The following is a 24,086-nucleotide window of genomic DNA, read 5'->3' as shown; positions in this document are numbered from 1 at the left end:
ATTAGTTTATGAATAGAAATTAAACTTTAACGAGAGGACTTTGGGCCTTTGAGCTAGAATCTCACAACCAGAAAGAAAAGCAATTTTAACACTGACCTATGATATTTTCAGAAAGTTTAACTATTGATTTAAAGAATTCTGTTGGAATAATGCATGATAAAAGCTTTGGAAGTAACAGTTATTGAATCTACAATTAAAAACTAATCATTTAGGGGCTTCCCTGGTGGTGCAGTGGTTAAGAATCTGCCTGCCAATGCAGAGGACATGGGTTCGAGCCCTGGTCTGGGAAGATCCCACATGCTGCGGAGCAACTAAGCCCATGCACCACAACTACTGAGCCTGCGCTCTAGAGCCTGTGAGCCACAACTACTGAGCCTGTGTTCCAAAACTATTGAGCCTGTGCTCTAGAGCCCGTGCTCTGCAACAAGAGAAAGCCTGTGCACAGCAACGAAGACCCAATGCAGCCAAAAATAAATAAATAAAATAAAATTTTTAAAAACCAAAAAAAACTAATCACTTAAATCTTTTCCCCCACGGACAAGACACAAATAACAAGCTTTTTCTGCTTTTCTATCTCCAGAAATTCCATGAGAATCCAGAAATGGAAAAAAAAAAAAAGTGAAGGTAAAACCTGCATCTAGCTGATTGACTATGAAAACTAAAAAAGCACTAAAAAGCATAAAATAGTATTGCTGAATACTGAAGAAAAATGAAAAACACCTGCAAACATTTTTCTACACATCCTGATTTTCTTTCTAATGTTGTTTAGTAGTTAGAACTACTTGCAAAACAAGTGCTTAGAGTTGATAAATATTTATGGTGCCACCTGGTGATTTACTTCATGTTCAGCCAGTGCATTGATTTTGGATGTGATCAGTACTGCCCCCTCAGGAGCACATTCTCCTCTGCATATAATACAGGAAGCTGTACAGCTGGGGACCAGAGACTGTTACAGGTGTTCTGAAACATCAGTGAGAGGAGTTGCCAACTAAAGGAAAAAATGAAAATGCAGAATGCTTTACTCTGCTTTTCCACAGATGTAACCATGACTTCATGCAAAACCTAAAGAAAATGGAAGCTCCTTTATTCCAGATAACCCATAAATTCAGAATTCCACATATAATTTCCTTTAGATGAGCAGAGTATGTTATACATTAATATCCATCTCCTTTATGAATCCTTGATAATATTGTAGTTGACAAGGAGAATGAGAACCAGGATCTGGATGCTGAATGATGGCTTTGGCAACATCATGTGAGGTGGCTTTTGGGTCTGCCACACAGTTTGAGTTTCTTTGTTGTGAGCATCTGTGCCAGGCCATTGAGAAACACCAGAAAGATGGTCATGGACATGACAATCACGTAGTGGCTGATGCTACAGAAGGAGAAAAAGAAACATGTTACAGGCAGAGAGAACACATAAGAGGAAAAGCATAAGATTCCTCTAACTAACGTTTCTAAATGTACAGTTGATCCTTGAACGACTCAGGGATTAGGGGTGCTGACCCTCTGAGAAGTCGAAAATCAGCTTATAACTTTATAGTTGGCCCTCAGCATCCAAGGTTCCTAAGTATCTATGGTTTGGCAGCCTCGCATTCAACCAACCACGGATCTTGTAGTACTGCAGCATTTACTATTGAAAAGAATCCACATATAAGTGGATCCATGCAGTTCAAACCCATGTTGTTCAAGGGTCAACTGTGTATATAAAATACACAGAATTACAGAGGATACCAATGATTTTGAAATAGATATCAATATGTTAAAAAGAACAAATTTGTTGTAGAAGTAGTGATGAACATAATATTTTGAGATAGCTCCAACAACTATAATGATATGAAAATGTCTGATTGATATTAGTAGTGCCTGTGTCTTTGTCACCATTAGAAACTGAATTTTAAAATTTAGCTTTTAGAAAAATAAAGATAATTTCCCCCCCTCTAATTCTTATATACTCTGAATAATATCCACAGACTCCCCATGATGTCCCCAAGTTAAGCATTCTGATGTTTTAGACCATGCCATCCCATGTTTTGACATAAGTTAGAAGTACTTTGACAAAAGTACCAGCCACAAAGAAAGAAAAATGTTACCCAAACTCAAATTCAGTGCAGTGAAAGTTTTAGTCAAAGAATCTAAACAAAAGAAAAGGGACACATCTCTCTATTAATCTCAGAGTCAAAGCTACTATCCCCAAGACTTCTGGAAGAAGATAGAATACGCTTAAAATTACTCAATCCCAGTTCCCATCTATCAGCAATATTAAATGTTCAGTTTTTCTTTTTAAACACAGTACATAGTACATGGCTTGATGATAAATTTGGAAATATGGAAAGAAATTTAGGACACAGATCTGACAAATGTGCAACAAAGCAGAGGCTTCCTATAGTGTACTAGTACAGTATTGCCCAAGCTAAGCTTCAGTGCAGATTGGCAAGTTTATTCACAATGCCTATCAGAGTTGTGTTTAACTGTCTAACTTCATAATAGATTCACACATTTTACACCCTTCAACAAAGGTGAAGGGAAGGTTCCGCAGGCCTGTAACCAAGCTGGCTTGATGAAGGGAGGTCATATTTTCTCCCCTTTCCTCTCCTCTACCCCCAGCAAACAGAAGTCCTGGTGTGGGTTAAAGAAGCCCCTTCCCAAGAATGGCCCCCAGGGCAAGCCCCAGGGAACTTGTCTTAGGGCATCTGGGAAGGTGCCTTTTGGGTGCATGTAAAACAGGCCGATCACAGAGAGGGACATGGAGACTAAGGGGAAAGGGAACAGCGGCCTGCAGGCCTCCCTCCCACCTTCTCAATAACTCCAGTCCAGTAGGTGGGGAGCCCCCCAAAATGTCAAACTGCTGGCCCTAGGCCAACCTAGGCAAAGCTTCACTGTGCTGTCAGGTAACTGCCTCATAGGCAAGGCCCCTCAAGGCCAGGAAAGAAGGGCCTCTACTCTATGCAGCTTTTATTTATTTATTTATTTTTGGTATTGTTATAAGCTTTTAAGTAAGAACCTCCAATTGTAAAGCTTTATGGTTTGATAGGATTTCCTTTGGAAAGGCACTGATTCCTATGTAGAATCTTTCTCTAGTTTCACTGGTTCATCTTGTAAAGTAAATTTGATATAGAAGAGCTGGCTAATTAAAAAATAAGAATGAGAACTAGTTATGTTAGAAATCTGGTTCTGGACTAGGGTAGGCTCCTGACCTAAAAAGAAAACAATAAAATTAGATCTTTAACTGCTAGCCAAATATTAACATTAAGTTAAGAGTTTTGAAATGTTTGTTTATTTTCACTGTAAAAATAATGTAATAGAATATTGGACCTGGAATTTTCTTCTACTTAAATTTATGTGTGTATGTGTTTGTGTGTATGTGTGTTTGTATATATTTTTTTAACCCTGAATGAATATGATATAGCTCTTATCTACCACTTAATTATGTAGATTTTACAAAGCTACTTTCCAACTTCAGTAGCTACAGAGGAAATAAATCACTGATAATTATTTATTTAAAAATGAAAACAATGATAAGACATTTTTATCATTCTACAAAGCCCTTCTGGGAATAAAACTATCTAGATATTTATTTTAACAGAATGCTCTTGAACAACTCATGCCAAAATAGACAAGATTATGTGACCAAAATTACGTGAGTTATGCTGAAATTTTATCACACTTAAGTTGGTAACTGGTTGACTGATCTTACTTTAAACATCTTCCAAAGTGGGGCAATTCAAGTTTATCACAGCACAGAGGTGTTAGAAAACTAGAAGCTTTAAAAAAAAAAATCAGAAAATCTTCCTTTTCCTGGAGATGGAGTAGGTGTACTTTCCCCTATTCTTCCTGCCAAGTACAACAAAAACTCTGGGCATTGTATATAAAAGAAACATAAGAAGACTGAACAGTGGATAGAATACACACAGGTTAAGGATCTTGGGACCCAAGGAATGACACAGTGGGTAGTTCCCTGGATTTTCTTTTTGCTGGAACAAAATGGAACAAACCAGAAATGCCAATGGACATAGCCCAAACCCCCCCAAAACAACCCAACATGATAACAAAAGCCTACTCTCTAGCCAAAGGACAGACAAGGAACGGGGCAGGCCCAAAAGATGGAAAACTTTTAGACAGTAACTGTTCCACTTCAGCCAGAAACCACAGAAAAAAGGGTGGTTCGGCTCCTACCTGCTCCAGCAAAGGCCGAGTGGGGAGCCTACACTTCCACCCTCACCAGGCTTTGATGAAGTACTCCAACCCCCATCCATCCCTGACCCTGAACCCCCATGGCATGAGAGAACACTGAGTAGGGAAGCTGGTACTTTCACCCAAACCTGGCAGTGACAAGCAATTCCCACTGCCCGACAGTGTCAGTGGAGACCACGCGAGAAGCCTTGACTTGCACTCCTGTCCTGCAGTAATGAGGGCCCCCTTCACTGGGGTAGTATCAGACGAGGCCCAGTGGAGAGTCATTCACCTCCGCCCAGAGTTAACAAGGCCATTCCCCTCCCCACTGTGATGTTAGTGGAGGTCATGTAGGGGAGCAATAAGGACTTCCAGCCCTTCCTAACCACGGAAGTACCAGGGGAGGCCCAGTGGGGAACTGTAATTCCTTCCCCTGCCCTGTAATAACGAGGAGACCCCTTTGGGCGTCAATGGAGGCTGAATGGGGAACCTGGATTTCTACTCCAGTCAGTCAAAAAACAGTTTGGTAGTTTCTTATGAAACTAAACATGCAACTACTATATGACCCAGCAAGTGTACTTCTGAACATTTATCCCAAAGAAATAAAAACTGATGTTCACAAGAATGCTTAGAGGCTTAATTCATAATAGCCCCAAACTGGAAATAACCTTGAACTTCTTCAATGGGTGAATGACTAAACAAACTGTGGTACATCCGTACTACAGAATACTACTCCGAAATAAGAAGGAATGAACTACTGAAACACACAACAACCTGGATGAATCACCGGAGAATTATGCTGAGCAAAGAAAGCTAATCCCATAATGTTACATACTGTATAATTCCACATATGTCACATTCATGAAATAACAAAACTACAGAAATGAAAAAAAGATTAATGGTTGCTAGGGGTTAAGGAGGAATGGAAGCAGGAAGGAACTGGTTTTGCCAATAAAAGGGCAACATGAAGGATCCTGTGTTGATAGAAGCTGTTCTGTATCTTGACAATATGAACGTCAATATCCTGGTTGTTCTATAGCTTTGTTGCATGAAGTTACCCTTGGGGGTAACTGGGTAAAGGGAGTACAGGATTTCTGTATTATTTCTTACAATCTCATGTGAACCCATAATTATCTCAAAATGTTTAATTGAAAACAACTGGCAGCTTGCAGGCACCACAAAAACAGCAGGTGGGCTGGCTTGCGCTAAAGGGTCAGAGATTGCTGACCTCTGCCCTAGGCTGTCAGGTCCCTGGAGGCAGGGACCATGGTCCCTGTTTCTCTCCCCATTTCATCTTTAAGGTCCAATTCAAGGCCTTGTGGGCCCTTCAATATTTGTTAAATTATTAAAAATGGTAATTTGTAACTAAAAGAAATCAGAAAATTTTCTTTTGTTTTATATACCCTGGCAGATTTAGCCTGGACTGAAATCAGACTCCCCTAAAATAAAAGTCATAGACATATAATCAAAATTAAATGATAAAAGACAAAATCCCAAAATATTTAAAGAAACAAAGAGTCTCTCCCAAAATGAAGTAAAACTAGCCCTAGGAGATATTAAAACATAAAGATAAGTGTAATTCTGGCATTAGAATCAATAATCAGAACCAGGGAAGGGAACAGAAAGCACCGTACACTAAAGATAAAGGAACCATCACAAAAACCTCGTGACTGTTCTGGCTAGGCTCACTTTAATTTTATGGGCACAGATGAGATTTGGTTCTCATGAATGCCTCAATTCTGACTGCACACTTGTGAATTATTTTTCTGTCTCCAAATCAAACCATTTAATGTCCTTTCTTCTCTCCTCAAAGTTCTATCACCTTCCTCCCCTCTCAGGAGATGACTTTGCTTATTTGAGAAAACTTTACTAAGAGCTAAGAGAGAACTTCTCTTCTTGCCCCAAACCTACTAAAACACCCATATCTGTCTATATTTCCTCCTGCACCTGATCCTGTCTAAAACAAACCCCTCCACTTCTATTTTGGATCCTGTTTCAACTCTCCTACAATAGGACTTTACTTTTGCAATGATCCCCCCCGTCTCTCATAGCGACATTTTCCCCTTCTCTAAAGCGAGCAAAGCTGTCACCACGCAGATGTGTAATGTCTCTCATCCTAAAAATAAAAGAAAAACTCTCCCAAGATCCCATGGCTTCCTCTGGCACCATCCTAATTTAAGGCATTTAAAATTTGATATGTAAAACCCAGCTCTTAATTTCCCAAATCTTCCTTCATCAACCTCACTTTTCTGAGGGGCTTCTCCATCTCGGGAAATGGCTTTACTGTTCATTCACTTAGTTACTCAAGATAAAAAACCTAGGAGTCACCCTTGATTCTCACCTTTTCTTCTCCTAGCACATCCAGTCCATTAACAACTTCCACTCACCTCTCTTTCAGAATACTTTGTAAATCTAGCCTCTTGTTACCATTTTGAATCACTGCCCTAGTCGAAGCTGTCATCATCTCTAGTTTACAATACTGCAAGAGCCTATTAACCAATCTTGCTCTTCCCTCTCTCGATCCCTGAGTATGTTCTCCGTATTGGCCAAAGAGTTGTTTCCAAATGTAAAGCGTATCAAATACTTCCCTGCTCAAGAGTCTAATGCTTTGCCTTATACTTGGAATAAATTCCTAATTCCTTACAATGACCTTCAAAGCCATAAGTGACATCAACTGTGTTTCTGAACTCTCTCCCTACCATGTTTCTCCTCACACCTTTCTCGTCACAATAACCTTCATGTTTTCAAAAGTAATGACATCAGGAAATGGTTATCATAGAAAGCCAACTTAAAAAAAAAAAACCTGTATATGTTTGCATATAAATTAAGTCTAAAAGGAGATACATCAACCTGTTGGACAGAGGTTAACTCTGAGACATTGAATTATGTGTGTCTTCTTACTTTTTCTACATGCTTTCTGTATTTTCTACAATGAGCTTGTGATACGTTTCTATTTATGTGATGTTTACAAATTATGACATAGAACTCTTGGCCAAGCTCATAATTATCACAGAAATCTTCAACTCTCTCCCATTTCTGTTCCTCACAGGACATTTCAAAATCTGCAATGGTTCCTGAGATAAAAGTTCTCAAACCAATAAGCTGGATATAATGGTCACAATTCTTCATGTTATAAGAAGGTTCACTCCCCAACCCAGGGACTGGAGTTCGGAGTAAGAGGTGAGATGAGGGACGGAGTGCAAACTGCCCAGTCTACAGCCTCGAGGATCAAATCCAGGACAGCCCAATCTGACCCTGGTTCCATGGGAAGACCAGGCAAGGAGGTTAGGAGGCAGGTAGATGAAGGAAAGCCATGAGGACTGTACAAGGTTACACTATAAAAGGAATACACAGAATGTGGCCTATCCATACAATGGAACACTATTCAGCAATGAAAGGGAACAAAGTACTGATCCATGCTACAACATAAAGGAATGCCAAAAACATCACACTAACTGGAAGAAGACAGATGTGAAAGACTACATATCGTATGATTCCATTTATTGAAATGTCCAGGGAATAGGCAAATCTGTAGAGACAGAAAGCAGAGTAGTGGTTTCCTGGGACCAGGTATGGGAATTGCATAGAACTGAATTAGGCACGGGAGAATTTTTTGAGTGATGGAAATATTCAAAAACTAGATTGTGGTGATGGTTGCACAACTCCATAAATCTGCTGAAAAATCACTGAAGTGATTTAAATCATTTAAAACCTTAAAATGGATGAATTTTATGATATATAAATTATACCTCAATAAAGCTGTAAAAAAAAAAGAAGAGATTATATTCTAACAGATGTTTTTTCCATTAAATTTTACTATCAATTTTAGGTGTTTTTTTTTTTTTTTTTTTTTTTTTTGCTTTTTTTTTTTGCGGTACGTGGGCCTCTCACTGTTGTGGCCTCTCCCGTTGTGGAGCACAGGCTCCGGATGTGCAGGCTCAGCAGCCATGGCTCACGGGCCCAGCCGCTCCGCGGCATGTGGGATCTTCCCGGACCGGGGCACGAACCCATGTCCCCTGCATCGGCAGGCAGACTCCCAACCACTGTGCCACCAGGGAAGCCCTAGGTGTTTTTTAAAACTTTAAAATATTAAATATGACTTGATCTCTTAACAAAGTAGTTTTGTAAAACCAGAAAGTAGGTGACCCATCCTCAAATTTAGTGACAGTCTATTTATAAAAGGTATTCCACAGATCACCTATCTCCTTGGCCTGAAGTGGCCTGAAATCATGGACTCTTGGCTCATTTAAGCTAACATCGTTGGCAGGGAACAGTTGTGAAGCTCATCATCTTCGTGCCACTGAGTCTAAGGCATTCAGGTTGTTATATTTTCCATCAATCAAGTCTTGGTGTCATCATAGCATAGCAGAGTTAAAGGAACATCAAATTTCTACTTGCAATGAGTTCCGCTGTTCCCACTCTCTTCCCTTGACTATTTTGACAGCATTTAAATCAGTAATTCTAAAGGTATACATATGAGATGGTAGAGGGACAGGGCCTGTGTGTGGAGGGGCATACAGAATCACCAGGCAGGCCTGTTCAATGTGTACAATGGGTGATAAAAGGTTGATTATACTTCTCAATTAGGATAATGGGCAATAGAAGCAGGTCCTATCTGTCAGATGTACTGGGGAAGAAACAGGTTGAGAATCACTGATTTTAATAAAGCTTAGTATTCATTGTCAAGTGTAAAGATATTTTATGGCACTTATTAATTACATTTAGGAGGATATTAAAATATTACTGGACTTAATTTTAAGTTTTCACTATATCTAAAGATAGAAGTGATACTTTAGTTGTCATTTATATTTTAATAATGTATAACAATAGTGCATGTAGGAAACAAAGTCCAAATGAATACCACTATCAAACTAAAGTTCAAACTGATGATGATGACTATTCACCTCATATCAAATACGTTCAGAACATAAATTTAAATCTAATTTTTTTATAGTTATGAAAATTCCCTCAAAGGAATTTTTTCTCTAGTTTAAAAAATGCACTTCTCTCAGTATGGAATATAAAAGGCAATACTCTGTAAAGTTTATGGCCTGCTATAAATGAAGAAACCGTGTAAAAGATCAAAAGAAGAAAATGCTAAATTATAGCTCTGTCGGCCCAACCCAGTTTCATGGCCTGGGTAGGATATTTTTCACATGGCTGTTGAAAAAACACCTGATGCCACAAGGTTCTCCAGAAAACCACTGAAATTACACCCACGGTTTCAGGTGATCATACTGACTGGAGTGTATTCCTTTAACAGTTTCCATTAAAGTCTGGTAAAATCTGCTCCAAAGATGCATTTTGAACATATTGGACTACACTTACAAACAGATATCCTGTCTTATGCCCTAGCAATGCAATCTTTATTTTTAAAGACACTCTTATTTATTAACCTGAAACTCATAGCTGAGGAATCTCTCCAACCTATTTTGAAAATCCACTGCAGTCCCCACGACGGCACTACAGACATTACAGATACATGTCAGACTGCATTCATGGGGGTCATTAGCCCCTAGTCCTCTCTCAAATTCTAGGACAGGTTCTCACCATTTATGTATTTATAAAGCAATAAAATTTATAAAGCAATAAAAAGGACAAAAGGACAACATTCCATTCCTGTGAATAATAGGCATGGAATGGCTGAAGTTATTAACTGTATTACTAATACAAAGGAGTATGGAAATAAAATTTGTCACAAAGGGAAGCCACTGCAGGAGCACAATTCAAATAACCCAGGTTCCCATTAAGGAAATTATGACAGTAAGTTTAATAATACCTGCAACATGACAAGGAACTGCTCAGCTTTTCAAATGTATATCCACATAGGAATAATTAGAAAGCCAAAACTTAAAAGCAACATTCTCACAAATACAATGCAGGAAAAAGTAGAATAATGAAGTTTCGATAGGTGAACCTTATTATATGGTGCTTTAGCTTTGGATCTTGAAGTGTATTTTCCCCCACTATCCAAGCCTTTTCCTGGCAATCAATCAGATGCTTATGAAGATGCATGAACCACTTCTGCGCATTAGACCTGTATCACGTGGTTCGCTGCGGTACTATATGCCATCACTGCTATACAGGATGCAAAGGAAAGATTTTAGAATTCTAACTCACCAACAAGAGCAGCAGCAGCAACGAAAACCTCACCTTGCAGCATCAACTGGGGTAATTCCACTTAGAAAGCTTAATTCCACTAACTCAGATTTCATTTTGTCTCTGCACCCCAACCTCTTCCACCTCCCCGCTCCCCATCATCTTCCTTTCTTAAGTAGGCATCTTTTGTACAATACAATAAAAGACAAAGAAGACAAACAGAGCAGAGCAAAGAGATATTTCAGCAGGAATGACCGGGAGAGGATGTGGGTAATTTATGTAGGATAGTTCAATGTTCTCAGCCTGATGAACAGAACTGAGCTCTGAAATCTGAAGTCTCTCAGAGCAAGCATCCCATTTTACCTATGGGAGTTAGACTCGTGATGATGAAGCATTAAGACTGAGATAAACTGAGGTTTAACATAACTTATTAACTGGCTACGCCTTTATTCTCTTCCCATCCACTTTGGATTTTTAATGTTGTATAGATGAGGATGTGAAGATTACACCGGGACAAAAGGCATAAACCAGGACTGCTCCAGGTAAACCTGGACATATGATCCCTGTATGTGTAGGGCAGCTCCCTTTATAAAAAAATACTATTACCACAAAATATTTCTACAGCACAGTTTTTACCCTGTATAGCATTAATTAATTATATACTATTTTAATACGTAATATAAATGAAGTACAGTACTGAACCACGGGGTTAACGTCCTTTTCTCATGGCTAGTGCTGCTGAGGGAGGGGTCATTAATGCATTCACAGCCTACAAGTGCTAATGCACCATTCTGTTTCCCTTGGTTTGAATGATGCTCATTGTTTGTTTTATGCCTCTGCAGTCTCTTTTTTGCTATTATTTTGTGCTCTGATGAACACTTTATTTCCCATGATGGTTGTGTAAAGGAATGCAAGGAAGAGGCCTGGAGGTACCACACGCGTGCCAAGAAGAACATCACACTAGATACTAAATTCAAGTTTTGCAATGGGTCAAAGCCTCTTTTAGTAACAAAAATAAAGATAGATAAACTGGACTATATCAAAATTTAAAACTTCTGTGCAAAGGACATAATCAACAGAGTGAAAAAGCAAACTACAGAATGGGAGAAAATATTTGCAAATCATATATCTGATAAGGGGTTAATGTCCAGGACAGCCCAATCTGACCCTGGTTCCATGGGAAGACCAGGCAAGGAGGTTAGGAGGCAGGTAGATGAAGGAAAGCCATGAGGACTCAACACTAAACAATAGGCAGGTAGATGAAGGAAAGCCATGAGGACTCAACACTCAACAATAAAAAACCAAATAACTCAAATGAAAAATGGGCAAAGGACTTGACCAGATATTTTGCCAAAGAAGACATACAAATAGCCAACAAGCACATGAAAAATGCTCAACATCACGAACCATTAGGGAAATGCAAGTCAAAACTACAATGAGATATACTTCACACCCATCAGGGTGGCTACTATCAAAAAAAGAAAAGAAAACAAGGATTGGTGAGAATGTGGAGAAATTCGTCTTCTGCACTACTGGTAGGAATAAAATGGCACAACTGCTATGAAACGCATTAAGGCAATTCCTCAAAAGATTAAAAACAGAACTACCATATGATCCAGCAATCTCATTTCTGGGTGTGTATCTCAAAGAACTGACAGCAGGGACTTGAATGGATAATGAACACCCATGTTATAGTAGCATTATTCACAATAGCCAAAGGTGGGAGCAACCTATGTGCCCACTGATGGATGAATGGATAGACAAAACGTGATATATACATACAATGGAATATTATTCAGCCTTCAAAAGGAAGGAAATTCTGATACATGCAACAACATGGATGAACCTTCAGGACATTACCCTAAGTGAAATTAGCCAGATATGAAAGGACAAATATTGTGTGATTCCACCTATACGAGGTACCTAGAGTAGCCAAACTCATAGAGACAGGAAGTAGAAAAGTGGATTCCAGGGGCTGAGGGGAAGGGAAAATAGGGAGCTGCTGTTTAATGGGTATAGAGATTCAGTTATGCAAGATGAAAAAGTTCTAGAGATTAGTTGTACAGCAATGTGAATATATTTAATAAAACTGAGCTGTACACTTTAAAATGGTTAACGTGGTTTTTTTGTAATGTATATATTACAATAATTTTTTTAAAGAAAAGAAAAACATTATCAAGGAAAAAGACTGTCAAAGTTGGCAATTTGGATTTAGCGCAAAGTACTATGACATGGTAACGGGCCCTGTAACATCACTGAAGTCTGGGGGGACAGACCTTGAAGGAAGCAGGAAAAAATTATGCCTGGAAGCACAGAATAACTTCAGGGATCAAAAGAGAATTGAAGCCTGACCGTTAAGGTTATGCCAGGAGCACTTAAGGATAATGCTTAATCACCCTGATGGTGCTGGTTTAGTTAGTTCCTCCATTTCCAGGCACATTCTACCCCACCCGTCACTCCATGGAATGAACTTGTATAAAAAAGGCAGTCAAGATTCCTAACTCCTAGGCAATAATTCACTTGTGGAAGTAACATCTAAAATATTAAAGCTCCAGTAGAACCAAAGTACATGGCTGCTCACTTATATGCCAACAGAATGCACACTGTAGTTTTGTATTCAAGGTTCTCCAAGTTAAGGTTCCCAAAGGCTATTTTCTGGAAATTTGTTTATCCAAAACTTAAGGTTTCTGAAATTCAGCTTATTTATCACACTCCAGATGAGTAGGCATTGGGCTTTTTCACCTCTATGCTTTGCTCATATCCATTCTGTCCGCCGAAAATACTCTAAGTCCCCTAACTGAAGTTATACCCTTCATTCAAGGCCCAGCTCAAATGCTGACCTTGAGCAATGTTTTCTCAGTCATTGAAGTCGGAATTGAAGCGGCCTCCATTCGGTATTCACATAACGCTTAAGCACATGCTGCCTCGTATTACAGTTATTCTGTCTTACAACCCTGAATGCAGGGGCCATGTGTCAGAGTCATATCCTTCCAGGGCTGGAATATTCCTTATAAGTTATACAGTAGAACTTCCCCCTTTTCGTGAATTCCCCACGAAAAACTCTGATGCAGGAGTTATCTATCTCTAGCAGTGGGGCATCACCAAGTCTTGAGAAGGCAAGCCCATTCATCTTTGGGCTCTTGGTAACACCTGGGCATGCTTCATGGATGGTCAATGCTCACTATATACTTTTTCCTGAAGAAATGATCTATATATTAAATGTACATACAATGCAAAAACCTGAAACCTACGTATTCCATGTTATTAAGTCTTTCAGAGCCAGTTTCCTCTGCTGTAAAGTAGAAATAATTATATTTTCTTCACATCATTGTCATTAAAACTAATGAAATAACCTATGTAAAACTCCTAATACACTGTGTGCAATAAATGACATTTTAATACTAATTATTATATCAATTTAATACCTTTCTCAATAATCCTTAACTTTACTCATCTGCTGCTTAATTTAATCTGGCTTTTCCCCAGATTTGAGTATAAGTTTTTTTCTGTGGCAAAACAATCCAATCCTCCAAAAGGTTTCTGGAAACTTCTAGCGATCCCAGAAAGGAGGAGAGATAAACATGATTGCATTAAATTCCTTAAAACAGTTTAACATTTCTAAAGAAAGACATTGCAGAATTTTCCAGAGAAAAACGGTGACTATCTTTAAACAAGCAACATGAAAGACTGGGAAAGAGAGAAAATAATTTGTGGACAAAGAAGGATACAGGACTTCAGGAGTGGATCAAGGGCTGATGTTGATGCCAGAAGGTGGAAAATGAAATGCTAAAAAGGGTATTCTTTCTCTTTCTCTCTCTTTCCCTCCCTCTCTTTTCCCCTGCCTCCTCCCCACGGCTCCCTTTCTCTTTTTCTTCCTTCTTTTTCTTCTTTTTGATGAAAGAGTATATTACTAGAGAGGAAGCAAAGAAAAGGTAATTTGAGGGCAACGTTCTGCTAATTAAGTTTTCGATGAAAGACTGAAGATGACAGAAAGGGAACAGGGCCAACAGTGCTGAATGGAATGGGATCCGTGAAGAACTGACAAGAGATGGATGTGAGCAAGAGGGCACAATGTAATGAGAAAGACAGGCTTAGAGTTGTTGCTCAATAGGTACTTGTTGAGTGAAAGCATGAAAGACTAAGTAAGTCAGTAAGTGGGGGAAAAGGTCCTGAATTCTGGGATCCAATGCTGAAAAGAAATCTCCTCTACTGGAGTCCTGAGTATAAGGTAACCAAGGTCAGCAAAGGTGATGCAGCTAACGAAAATTTCTGATCAGGGCCTTGCTCATGGCTATCTTGATTCATCACTATGTCCTTGAATTTGCCCTTGACTCTCTGTAGCCCTAGCAAAAGTCCTTCTAGGGCACACACAGAGCCTCAGAATTTCATAAGCATCACAGTACTGCAGCGTTTCTTTAACCGTATCTTTTAACTCTCCTAGGAAGAGTCTTCTTTATGTCACAAGGTTTTTCTCTCAACCACCAGTATGAGACTATCTGTTGCCATCTTCTGACATAAATAAGACGCCACTTTGCCAGCCGTGCAGTTTGGCAGTGTGTGCTTGGGTCTGTGGTGCCTGTCGGCAGCCTGCACGCCCCGTGACGGCCTTCCCCTAGCAGAAAGCTGCCACCGGCCTCATTCCCTGCTTCTCAGTATTTTCTCTTTGAGGACACAACTCCGCTCTGTACACTCAACAAAGGCCTCTGGCACAAAACAGGACTTTTCTGACCTCAGATGCCCTTACTCTTGGCTCATTCCCTCCTAATCAATATTTCTTTCTCCTGTAAATCCTAGATTTATATTATTCAAAACTTTGCAGTGAATGGTTCCTTTGCAACAATCACAAACATGGGATTAGACACAGAGCCACTTTTCAAAAAGAGGTTATTAGAATTACAAAACAAAGATTCTGGGGAATTCTAAGTAGAGGCACTTAAGGGCAGTGGGAATACACAGCTCTGGTGCCCAAGTGCTGCCTCCCTGACCTGCTCAGCCATTTACAGGCCCTGTGGCATGAGCAAGTCGCACTCTCCTTAGGGCCACGGGGTCCTCAACTGTAAAATGAGGCAGTAAATATATCTGTGGTGGAAAATAATGTGTATTTCACAGTGCTATGATAAAGATCACATGAAATAATGTGCTGGAAGATACTGTAAACATGGTGGCACAATACCAGTGTTGGTTATTAGTGCTACAGCTGTGACCGGGGCAAGCCTTTGGCATCCTGAGCTCAAACTCAAGTTTGAGCTTCTGTCTTGTTTTGCCTTTTGCCAAATATAAACGGATTCCCTGGTCTCTGAACTGCCTGTATCACGCCTCTCCGGGCCCATGTCTCAAATAAACAACTGCTGGGTACGAGATTCTGTGTTGCAACGCCTTGCTCTGACCTTGCGGGGATGGGTCACTACTCTACTCTGTGAATGGGCTTACTACATTTGAGCCCCGATGCTGGACCCCAGTTTTGACACAGGGTAACCAGATCTAGGGACATTCATGCCTTCCAACTATAATATCATTCCTCACATCACTCATGGCTGAAACAAAATGATAACAAAATCTCAAAAGGAGGTGTGAGGGTATTCCCATGTGATAACTGCCCTATTTCTCCTTCCCTTTCCAATTAAGCTTGAAAGAGTGGTCTGGACTTAAAACTCTACTTCCTGACCTCCCATTTCATTTATGACTTTCCCTTTAATTTTTTTTTTTTAATTGGAACCTTTTTTTTGTTGTTCTTATTTCAGTATATTAACAATATACTTATTCCCTGTTTCTCTTCCTCTTCCTCATTTTTATTTTTATTTTTTTAATAGTCATCAATTTTATACACATCAGTGTATATATGTCAATCCCAATCTCCCAGTTCATCACACCACCACCACCAGTCCCCCGCCACTTTCCCCCCTTGGTGTCCATAAGTTTGTTCTCTATATCTGTGTCTCAATTTCTGCCCTGCAAACAGGTTCATCTGTCCTATTTTTCTAGGTTCCACAAATATGCATTAATATACGATATTTGTTTTTCTCTTTCTGATTTACTTCACTCTGTATGACAGTCTGTAGATCCATCCACGTCTCAACAAATGACCCAATTTCATTCCTTTTTACGGCTGAGTAATATTCCACTGTATATATGTACCACATCTTCTTTATCTATTTGTCTGTCGATGGGCATTTAGGTTGCTTCCATGACTATACTGGCTATTGTAAATAGAGCTGCAATGAACATTGGGGTGCATGTGTCTTTTTGAATTATGGTTATCTCTGGGTATATGCCCAGTAGTGGGATTGCTGGATCATTTGGTAATTCTATTTTTAGTTTTTAAGGAACCTCCATACTGTTCTCCATAGTGGCTGTATCAATTTACATTCCCACCAACAGTGCAAGAGGGTGCCCTTTTCTCCACACCCTCTCCAGCATTTGTTGTTTGTAGATTTTCTGATGACGCCATTTCTAACTGGTGTGAGGAGATACCTCATTGTAGTTTTGATTTGCATTTGTCTAATAATTAGTGATGTTGAGCAGATTTTCATGTGCTTCTTGGCCATCTGTATGTCTTCTTTGGAGAAATGTCTATTTAGGTCTTCTGCCCATTTTTGGATTGGGTTGTTTGTTTTTTTAATATTGAGCTGCATGAGCTGTTTATATATTTTGGAGATTAATTCTTTGTCCATTGATTCATTTGCAAATATTTTCTCCCATTCTGAGGGTTGTCTTTTCGTCTTGTTTATGGTTTCCTTTGCTGTGCAAAAGCTTTGAAGTTTCATTAGGTCCCATTTGTTTATTTTTGTTTTTATTTCCATTACTCTAGGAGGTGGATCAAAAAAGATCTTGCTGTGATTTATATCAAAGAGTGTTCTTCCTATGTTTTCCTCTAAGAGTTTTATAGTGTCCGGTCTTACATTTAGGTCTCTAATCCATTTTGAGTTTATTTTTGTGTATGGTGTTAGGGAGCGTTCTAATTTCATTCTTAAACATGTAGCTCTCCGGTTTTCCCAGCACCACTTATTGAAGAGGTTGTCTATTCTACATTGTATATTCTTGCCTCCTTTGTCATAGATTAGTTGACCATAGGTGCGTGGGTTTATCTCTGGGCTTTCTATCTTGTCCCATTGATCTATGTTTCTGTTTTTGTGACAGTACTATATTGTCTTGATTACTGTAGCTCTGTAGTATAGTCTGAAGTCAGGGAGACTGATTCCTCCAGCTCCTTTTTTTCCCTCAAGACTGCTCTGTCTATTCGGGGTCTTTTGTGTTTCCATACAAATTTTAAGATTTTTTGTTCTAGTTCCATAAAAACTGCCTTTGATAATTTGATAGGGATTGCATTGAATCTGTAGATTGCTTTGGGTAGTAGAGTCATTTTCACAATATTGATTCTTCCAATCCAAGAACATGGTATATCTCTCCATCTGTTGGTATCATCTTTAATTTCTTTCATCAGTGTCTTACAGTTTTCTGCATACAGGTCTTTTGTCTCCCTAGGTAGATTTATTCCTAGGTATTTTATTCTTTTCATTGCAATGTAAATGGGAGTGTTTCCTTAATTTCTTTTTCACATTTTTCATCATTAGTGTATAGGAATGCAAGAGATTTCTGAGCATTAATTTTGTATCCTGCAACTTTACCAAATTCATTGATTAGCTCTAGTAGTTTTCTGGTGGCATCTTTAGGATTCTCCATGTATAGTATCATGTCATCTGCAAACAGTGACACTTTTACTTCTTCTTTTCCAATTTGTATTCCTTTAATTTCTTCTTCTTCTCTGATTGCCATGGCTAGGACTTCCAAAACTATGTTGAATAATAGTGGTGAGAGTAGACATCCTTGTCTTGCTCCTGATCTTAGAGAAAATGCTTTCAGTTTTTCAGCACTGAGAGTGATGTTTGCTATGGGTTTGTCGTATATGGCCTTTATTATGTTGAGGTAGGTTCCCTCTATGCCCACTTTCTGGAGAGTTTTTATCATAAATGGGTGTTGAATTTTGCCAAAAGCTTTTTCTGCATCTATTGAGATGATCATATGGTTTTTCTTCTTCAATTTGTTAATATGGTGAATCACATTGATTGATTTGCATATATTGAAGAATCCTTGCATCCCTGGGATTAATCCCACTTGATCATGGTGTATGATCCTTTTAATGTGTTGTTGGATTCTGTTTGCTAGTGTTTTGTTGAGGATTTCTGCATCTATATTCATCAGTGATATTGGTCTGTAATTTTCTTTTTTTGTAGTACCTTTGTCTGGTTTTGGTATCAGGGTGATGGTGGCCTCATAGAGTGAGATTGGGAATGTTCCTTCCTCCGCAATTTTTTGGAAGAGTTTGAGAAGGATGGGTGTTAGCTCTTCTCTAAATGTTTGATAGAATTCACCTGTGAAGCCATCTGGTCCTGGACTTTTGTTTTTGAAAGATTTTTAATCACAGTTTCAATTTCATTACTTGTGATTGGTCTGTTCATATTTTCTATTTCTTCCTGGTTCAGTCTTGGAAGGTATACCTTTCTAAAGATTTGTCCATTTCTTCCAGGTTGTCCATTTTATTGTCATAGAGTTGCTTGTAGTAGTCTCTTAGGATGCTTTGTATATCTGTGATGTCTGTTGTAACTACTCCTTTTTCATTTCTAATTTTATTGATTTGAGTCCTCTCCCTTGTTTTCTTGATGAGTCTGGCTAATGGTTTATCAATTTTGTTTATCTTCTCAAAGAACCAGCTTTTAGTTTTATTGATCTTTGCTACTGTTTTCTTTGTTTCTATTTATTTCTGCTCTGATCTTTATGATTTCTTTCCTTCTGCTAACTTTGGGTTTTCTTCATTCTTCTTTCTCTAATTGCTTTAGGTGTAAGGTTAGATTGTTTATTTGAGATTTTTCTTGATTCTTGAGGTAGGCTTGTATAGCTATAAACTTCCCTTTTAGAACTGCTTTTGCTGCATCCCATTGGTTTTGGATCATCATGTTTTCATTGTCATTTGTCTCTAGGTGTTTTTTGATTTCCTCTTTGATTTCTTCAGTGATCTCTTCGTTATTTAGTAACATATTGTTTAGCCTCCATGTGTTTGTGTTTCTTACGTATTTTCCCCTGTAATTCATTTCTAATCTCATAGCATTGTGGTCAGAAAAGATGCTTGATATGATTTCAATTTTCTTAAATTTACCAAGGCTTGATTTGTGACCCAAGATGTGATGTATCCTGGAGAATGTTCCATGCACACTTGAGAAGAAAGTGTAATCTGCTGTTTTTGGTTGGAATGTCCTATAAATATCAATTAAATCTATATGGTTTATTGTGTCATTTAAAGCTTGTGTTTCCTTATTTATTTTCATTTTGGATGATCTGTCCATTGGTGTAAGTGAGGTGTTGAAGTCCCCCACTATTATTGTGTTACTGTCTATTTCCTCTTTTATAGCTTTGAAGTTTCATTAGGTTGTTTTTGTAGGTTCAGTCAAAACAATAGGTTGTTTTCGTAGGTTCTTTTCTTCTCTTGTGTCTCCCACTTAGAGAAGTTCCTTTAGCATTTGTTGTAGAGCTGGTTTGGTGGTGCTGAATTCTCTTAGCTTCTGCTTGTCTGTAAAGGTTTTAATTTCTCCATCGAATCTGAATGAGATCCTTGCTGGGTAGAGTAATCTTGGTTACTCTAGCAATCAGAGGGTAGTGTTACGTTTTTAAGAAAGTCTTGGTTTCCTCTAGGTCTAACTCACATATAGGATAGTTGCCAGTAAGTTGTGGGTATGTAATAAAAATTGCTATGTCATGTTTCAGGATTAGCAGGAGGGGTGCCTGCCTCTGCCCTTTGGGCTGGGGTGGAAGGAAGCTATGAATGCTAGAGTGGAGGACAGGTTTTCTATGAGGTAGAAGCACATGTGTCACAGCAGTGAAATTCTTCACATCTCCTCAGCCTCTTTCCAGGTTTTTCCCTGGGAGTAAAATGCAGAAAGTAGTACTTCCTACGTGGGGATGAAGGAAGGAGGAAAGAGGCCATGGAGAGCTCACTGGTACCATCACTGGACTGAGAGACATGCAGTTAATCCCCTTCCTCACTCCTGAGCTCCATATTACTGTCCGACTGAGTCTGGAGCCTCTGGGCTTTTCTGTTCCTTTGGCAGCACTCGCTGATAGATTCTGGGCTGCTGATTCCTCTCTTGGATTATCCATCTTCTAGGAATTTGTTGAACTTGCATTTGCTGATGGTCATTTTTCTATTGTCCTCACTTTTGCTGGGTTTGTTATTTTATTGAAGACTTGGTAGAGAGGAGAAAAATGATTATCTTTGGTCTGTGGTCCTCACCCAGAAATCAATGGATTTGATTCAGTGCAGACGTCTAATATTAAATCTTACCCTGAACCGTCCCTGGCCAAGCTCATCAATGACCCACTGTTTAATCCAATGCATGTCTTTATGTCTTTTCCTACCTACTCTCTCTGTAACATCTCAATAACCTCTCTCCTTCCTGAATGTTCTTTTGATTTCCACCACACTACTCTCACCTGGTTTCCTTCTGCCTTTCTGGCCACTTCTTTCAGCCTCATTGCCACACCTCCTGTTCTCTACCCGTAAATATCAGTGGTTCCTTAAGGTGCCATTAGATCTTTGCCTTTATTTATGCTACACGTTCTCCCTAGATCTTGTGACCCAATGCGCTCTTCTAAATGCTACTCTTGCAGTGTCTAAACAGTCCCTCTCCTAACAAGCCTTCCCTTACCCTGCAAGGCTGAGGTAGGTGCCCTGACTAATGTCCCCACAGCACCCAAGAGACTATTCTAGAAATTCTCACACTGCACCATATTGTCTACTCATGAGTCTGTTTCCTCCTCCAACCTTAAGCTCCCTGAGAGCCTGAGAATGTGTTTTTCATCCCCAGAAATTCACCTGGTGCATAGCGGGTGATCAATAAATATTTGCCCTGTTGAATTGAGATCATGGATATTTAAAAATGCTTTGTGTTTTATGCATGTTATTACTGGTAATAACAGTGAAATTCGTACTTTGAAGAAAAAAATCTGCCAAGTAAAGATAAACCTCAAGTGAATCAGAGAAAATCAAATCCTTAATTTGTGTAATATAAATTAATGATGCTATGTAGAAATTAATGATGCACATCTTCATGTGAGAAATATATCCTCTTCATTCCTTCACATCTCTTTAGAGCCAAAACCAATATAAATTTCTCCCATCAAAAAGTCTCAAACCCATATTATAGCAGCATTATTCACAATAGCCAAAAGGGGGAAACAACTCAAGTGTCCACTGATGGATGAATGGGTAAACAAAATGTGGTCTGTACACAATGGAACATTATACAGCCTTCAAAAGGAAGGAAATTCTGACACATGCTATAACATGGATAAACCTTGAATATATTATGCTAAGTGAAATAATTCAGTCACAAAAGGGCAAATACTGTACAATTTAATTTATGTGAGCTATCCTAGAGTAGTCAAATACATAGAAACAGAAATTAAAATGTTGGTTGCCAGGGCTGGTGGAGATGGGGAATGAGGAGTTTTTTGCAAGATGAAAACCATTATGGAGATGGAATGATAATGATAGTTGTACAACAATGTGAATGTCCTTAATGCCACTGAATTCTACACTTGAAAAGGGTTAAGATGGTAAATTTTATATTATGTATATTTTGCTACAATTAAGAATAAAATAAAAAGTCTCATATGTAATAATGCTATATTTTGTCAGAATATTTTCCAAACAAAATTCTGACCTATGTTTAAAATGAAAATAAATTAATCAAATTATGGAGATAATAAGGAGAGGTATCTCAAATACAAGAAACACTATGAAGGATAAAAACATAATAATAGTTTCCATTTATTGGAGCTTATTTGATGCCAGGCACTGTGCTAAACGCTTTACATGGATTAATTCATTCAAAACGACAAGAGACAGAGAGAGATTAGAGACGTTAAGTCACTTGCTGTCAGTCTTACAGCTAAAAAGTGGCAGAAATAGATCAATCCCAGGAGCTCTGGCTTAAAGCCCATACCATGACCTACTACCTGCCTGGACACTTTGGGATCAGAGGGCTGGTGAGAAGGACACATTAAAACTTTCCCTAAGCTTCAAACTTAAGAGACTAATGAAAACAAAATTAACGACCTGTGGAGTACCCTCTCTGTGCCTAGCACACAAGGAATGGAAGAGAGTCAAATCAGCTGACTATCAAGGGAGACAGACCTCTATATAAATAACAAGGCGGTACAAGCCTGAGCTGCCTAAGAGGTAGGAACAGAGCAGAGGACTTGTAATCGAGTACCTCACCCAAACCTACACAATTCCTGGCTGAACAAATACTGACTAAAGGAAATAAAATTAGTCTATAAGAATGTATTCTATCTCTGAATGCATTTGAAAACAAAAAGGCAAAAGGATCAACCTTGCTTTCTTCCCCTCAAAGAGAAGAAATTTAACAGATTATGGCAATCATTGACGTTCAAATCACAATAAACAGGAAACTGACATTTTGTTCAGATTATACTTTAAAACACAATGTTATAGGTATCACATGTTAACATGTTCCCATATTGAAGCTTCTAGGAGGCATATGATGATTACATGAAATGTAAACTGCCACAGAAAATTCACACTGCAACTTGAATAGCTTCATTGCTCTTGAGAGAGATTGAGAGATTATGAGAACACAGACACTGGAGTGATCTACCCCAGATTCAAGCAGTTTTCCTTGTACCTTCCTGCTGTTCTGCATTTCTTTCAGACTTAACATCTGTCCCCACATCATCCCAAGGAAACACCTGATAATGTGTTAATGCCAAGAACTGGAGGGACGTGTCTCACCTCCAGAGGTTTAAAATAATTGCTACTTGCTATGCTTACTTCAAAAATCAAATTGAAATCTTCTATACTAAGATACCAAGTTACTATTTTTCACTGCACTCTGAAGAATTCTATGTGAATATATACTATACCTTGTTCCAATATCAAGCCAGCTGCCATAATCTTTGATCAAGAAGAAAAAATGCTGTAAAATAAAACAAAATATGGCTTCATTAAAAACAAAGGCTATATAGATTCAGCCTAAAAGCAACTTTGTTTTAGGATTATGTCCTTCAGATTTCTGACCCCTCAGAACCACTATCTGACTGGAATCAATAAGAATCCGCCCTTTATTGAAATTTTTGCTTGGACTAAAATGAGCAATAGCTTAAAAGCCACAAACAGCATTGCCATTCAATCATATAAGCACAAAAGTGACATCTTGAATAACTAGAAGAAAACCCAGCCAACTTTCATAAAAGACACTAAGTATCGATAATACCAAAGACTGCAGTGAAAGGAAGCCGTATCATCTATTCATCAGCAAACATTTACTGACCGCCTACTATGTGCTAATCCTTGTGTTAGGTCCTGGAGATAAACTCTCTTTCAGGAGATTTATAATCTAGTGACTGATTCAGTCAATTTATCAGGCATGTGTGTGTGTGTGTGTGTGTGTGTGTGTGTGTGTGTGTGTGTGTGATGAGTGTTATGATTGGAAATACAGGCAAGTACAGGAGCACAAAGAAAGGGGCACACACCCCAGCTGGGGTAATAAGGGAAGGTTGTCCCAATAAAAAGTCTAAAAATCTAAGTGACAAGTAAGAGTCAGAGGAAAGAGGAGGTTGGAGAGATCCGGGGAGAAGTTTGTTTCTGACAGAGGGAGTAACGCTTATAAACATCAAGAGTCCAGGTAGAGCTTGGCAGGTCCAAGGTGAGGCTGGGTAGAGGAAACAAGGAGGGAGAGGAGAGATACAATGCCAGTCAGGTAAGCAGAACTTAGACCACACATGGCTCTCTAAGTTAAACTC

At 38.8% G+C, this 24,086-nt stretch overlaps 1 protein-coding gene across 5 annotated transcripts in view; it reads right to left on the bottom strand.

The window, feature by feature from the left end:
- Positions 1 to 1,063: 1,063 nt before the first annotated feature.
- Positions 1,064 to 24,086, bottom strand: part of PIGN (phosphatidylinositol glycan anchor biosynthesis class N) — a 112,937-nt gene continuing 89,914 nt past the window's right edge. For all 5 annotated transcript variants that reach the window (XM_033424984.2, XM_033424985.2, XM_033424986.2 and 2 more), the window contains 2 exons: positions 23,208 to 23,260; positions 1,064 to 1,374 (listed from right to left, as the gene is read on the bottom strand). In XM_033424984.2, the coding sequence (XP_033280875.1) occupies positions 1,251 to 1,374; positions 23,208 to 23,260 (177 nt within the window). In that variant the 3' untranslated portion in view covers positions 1,064 to 1,250. The remainder of the gene's footprint in view (positions 1,375 to 23,207; positions 23,261 to 24,086) is intronic.

This window comes from Orcinus orca, chromosome 15 (genome assembly GCF_937001465.1).
Source record: "Orcinus orca chromosome 15, mOrcOrc1.1, whole genome shotgun sequence".
In the NCBI taxonomy this organism is placed as follows: domain Eukaryota; kingdom Metazoa; phylum Chordata; class Mammalia; order Artiodactyla; family Delphinidae; genus Orcinus; species Orcinus orca.
Note: the sequence above shows the minus strand (reverse complement) of the source record. Positions and strands in the feature narration are given on the sequence as shown.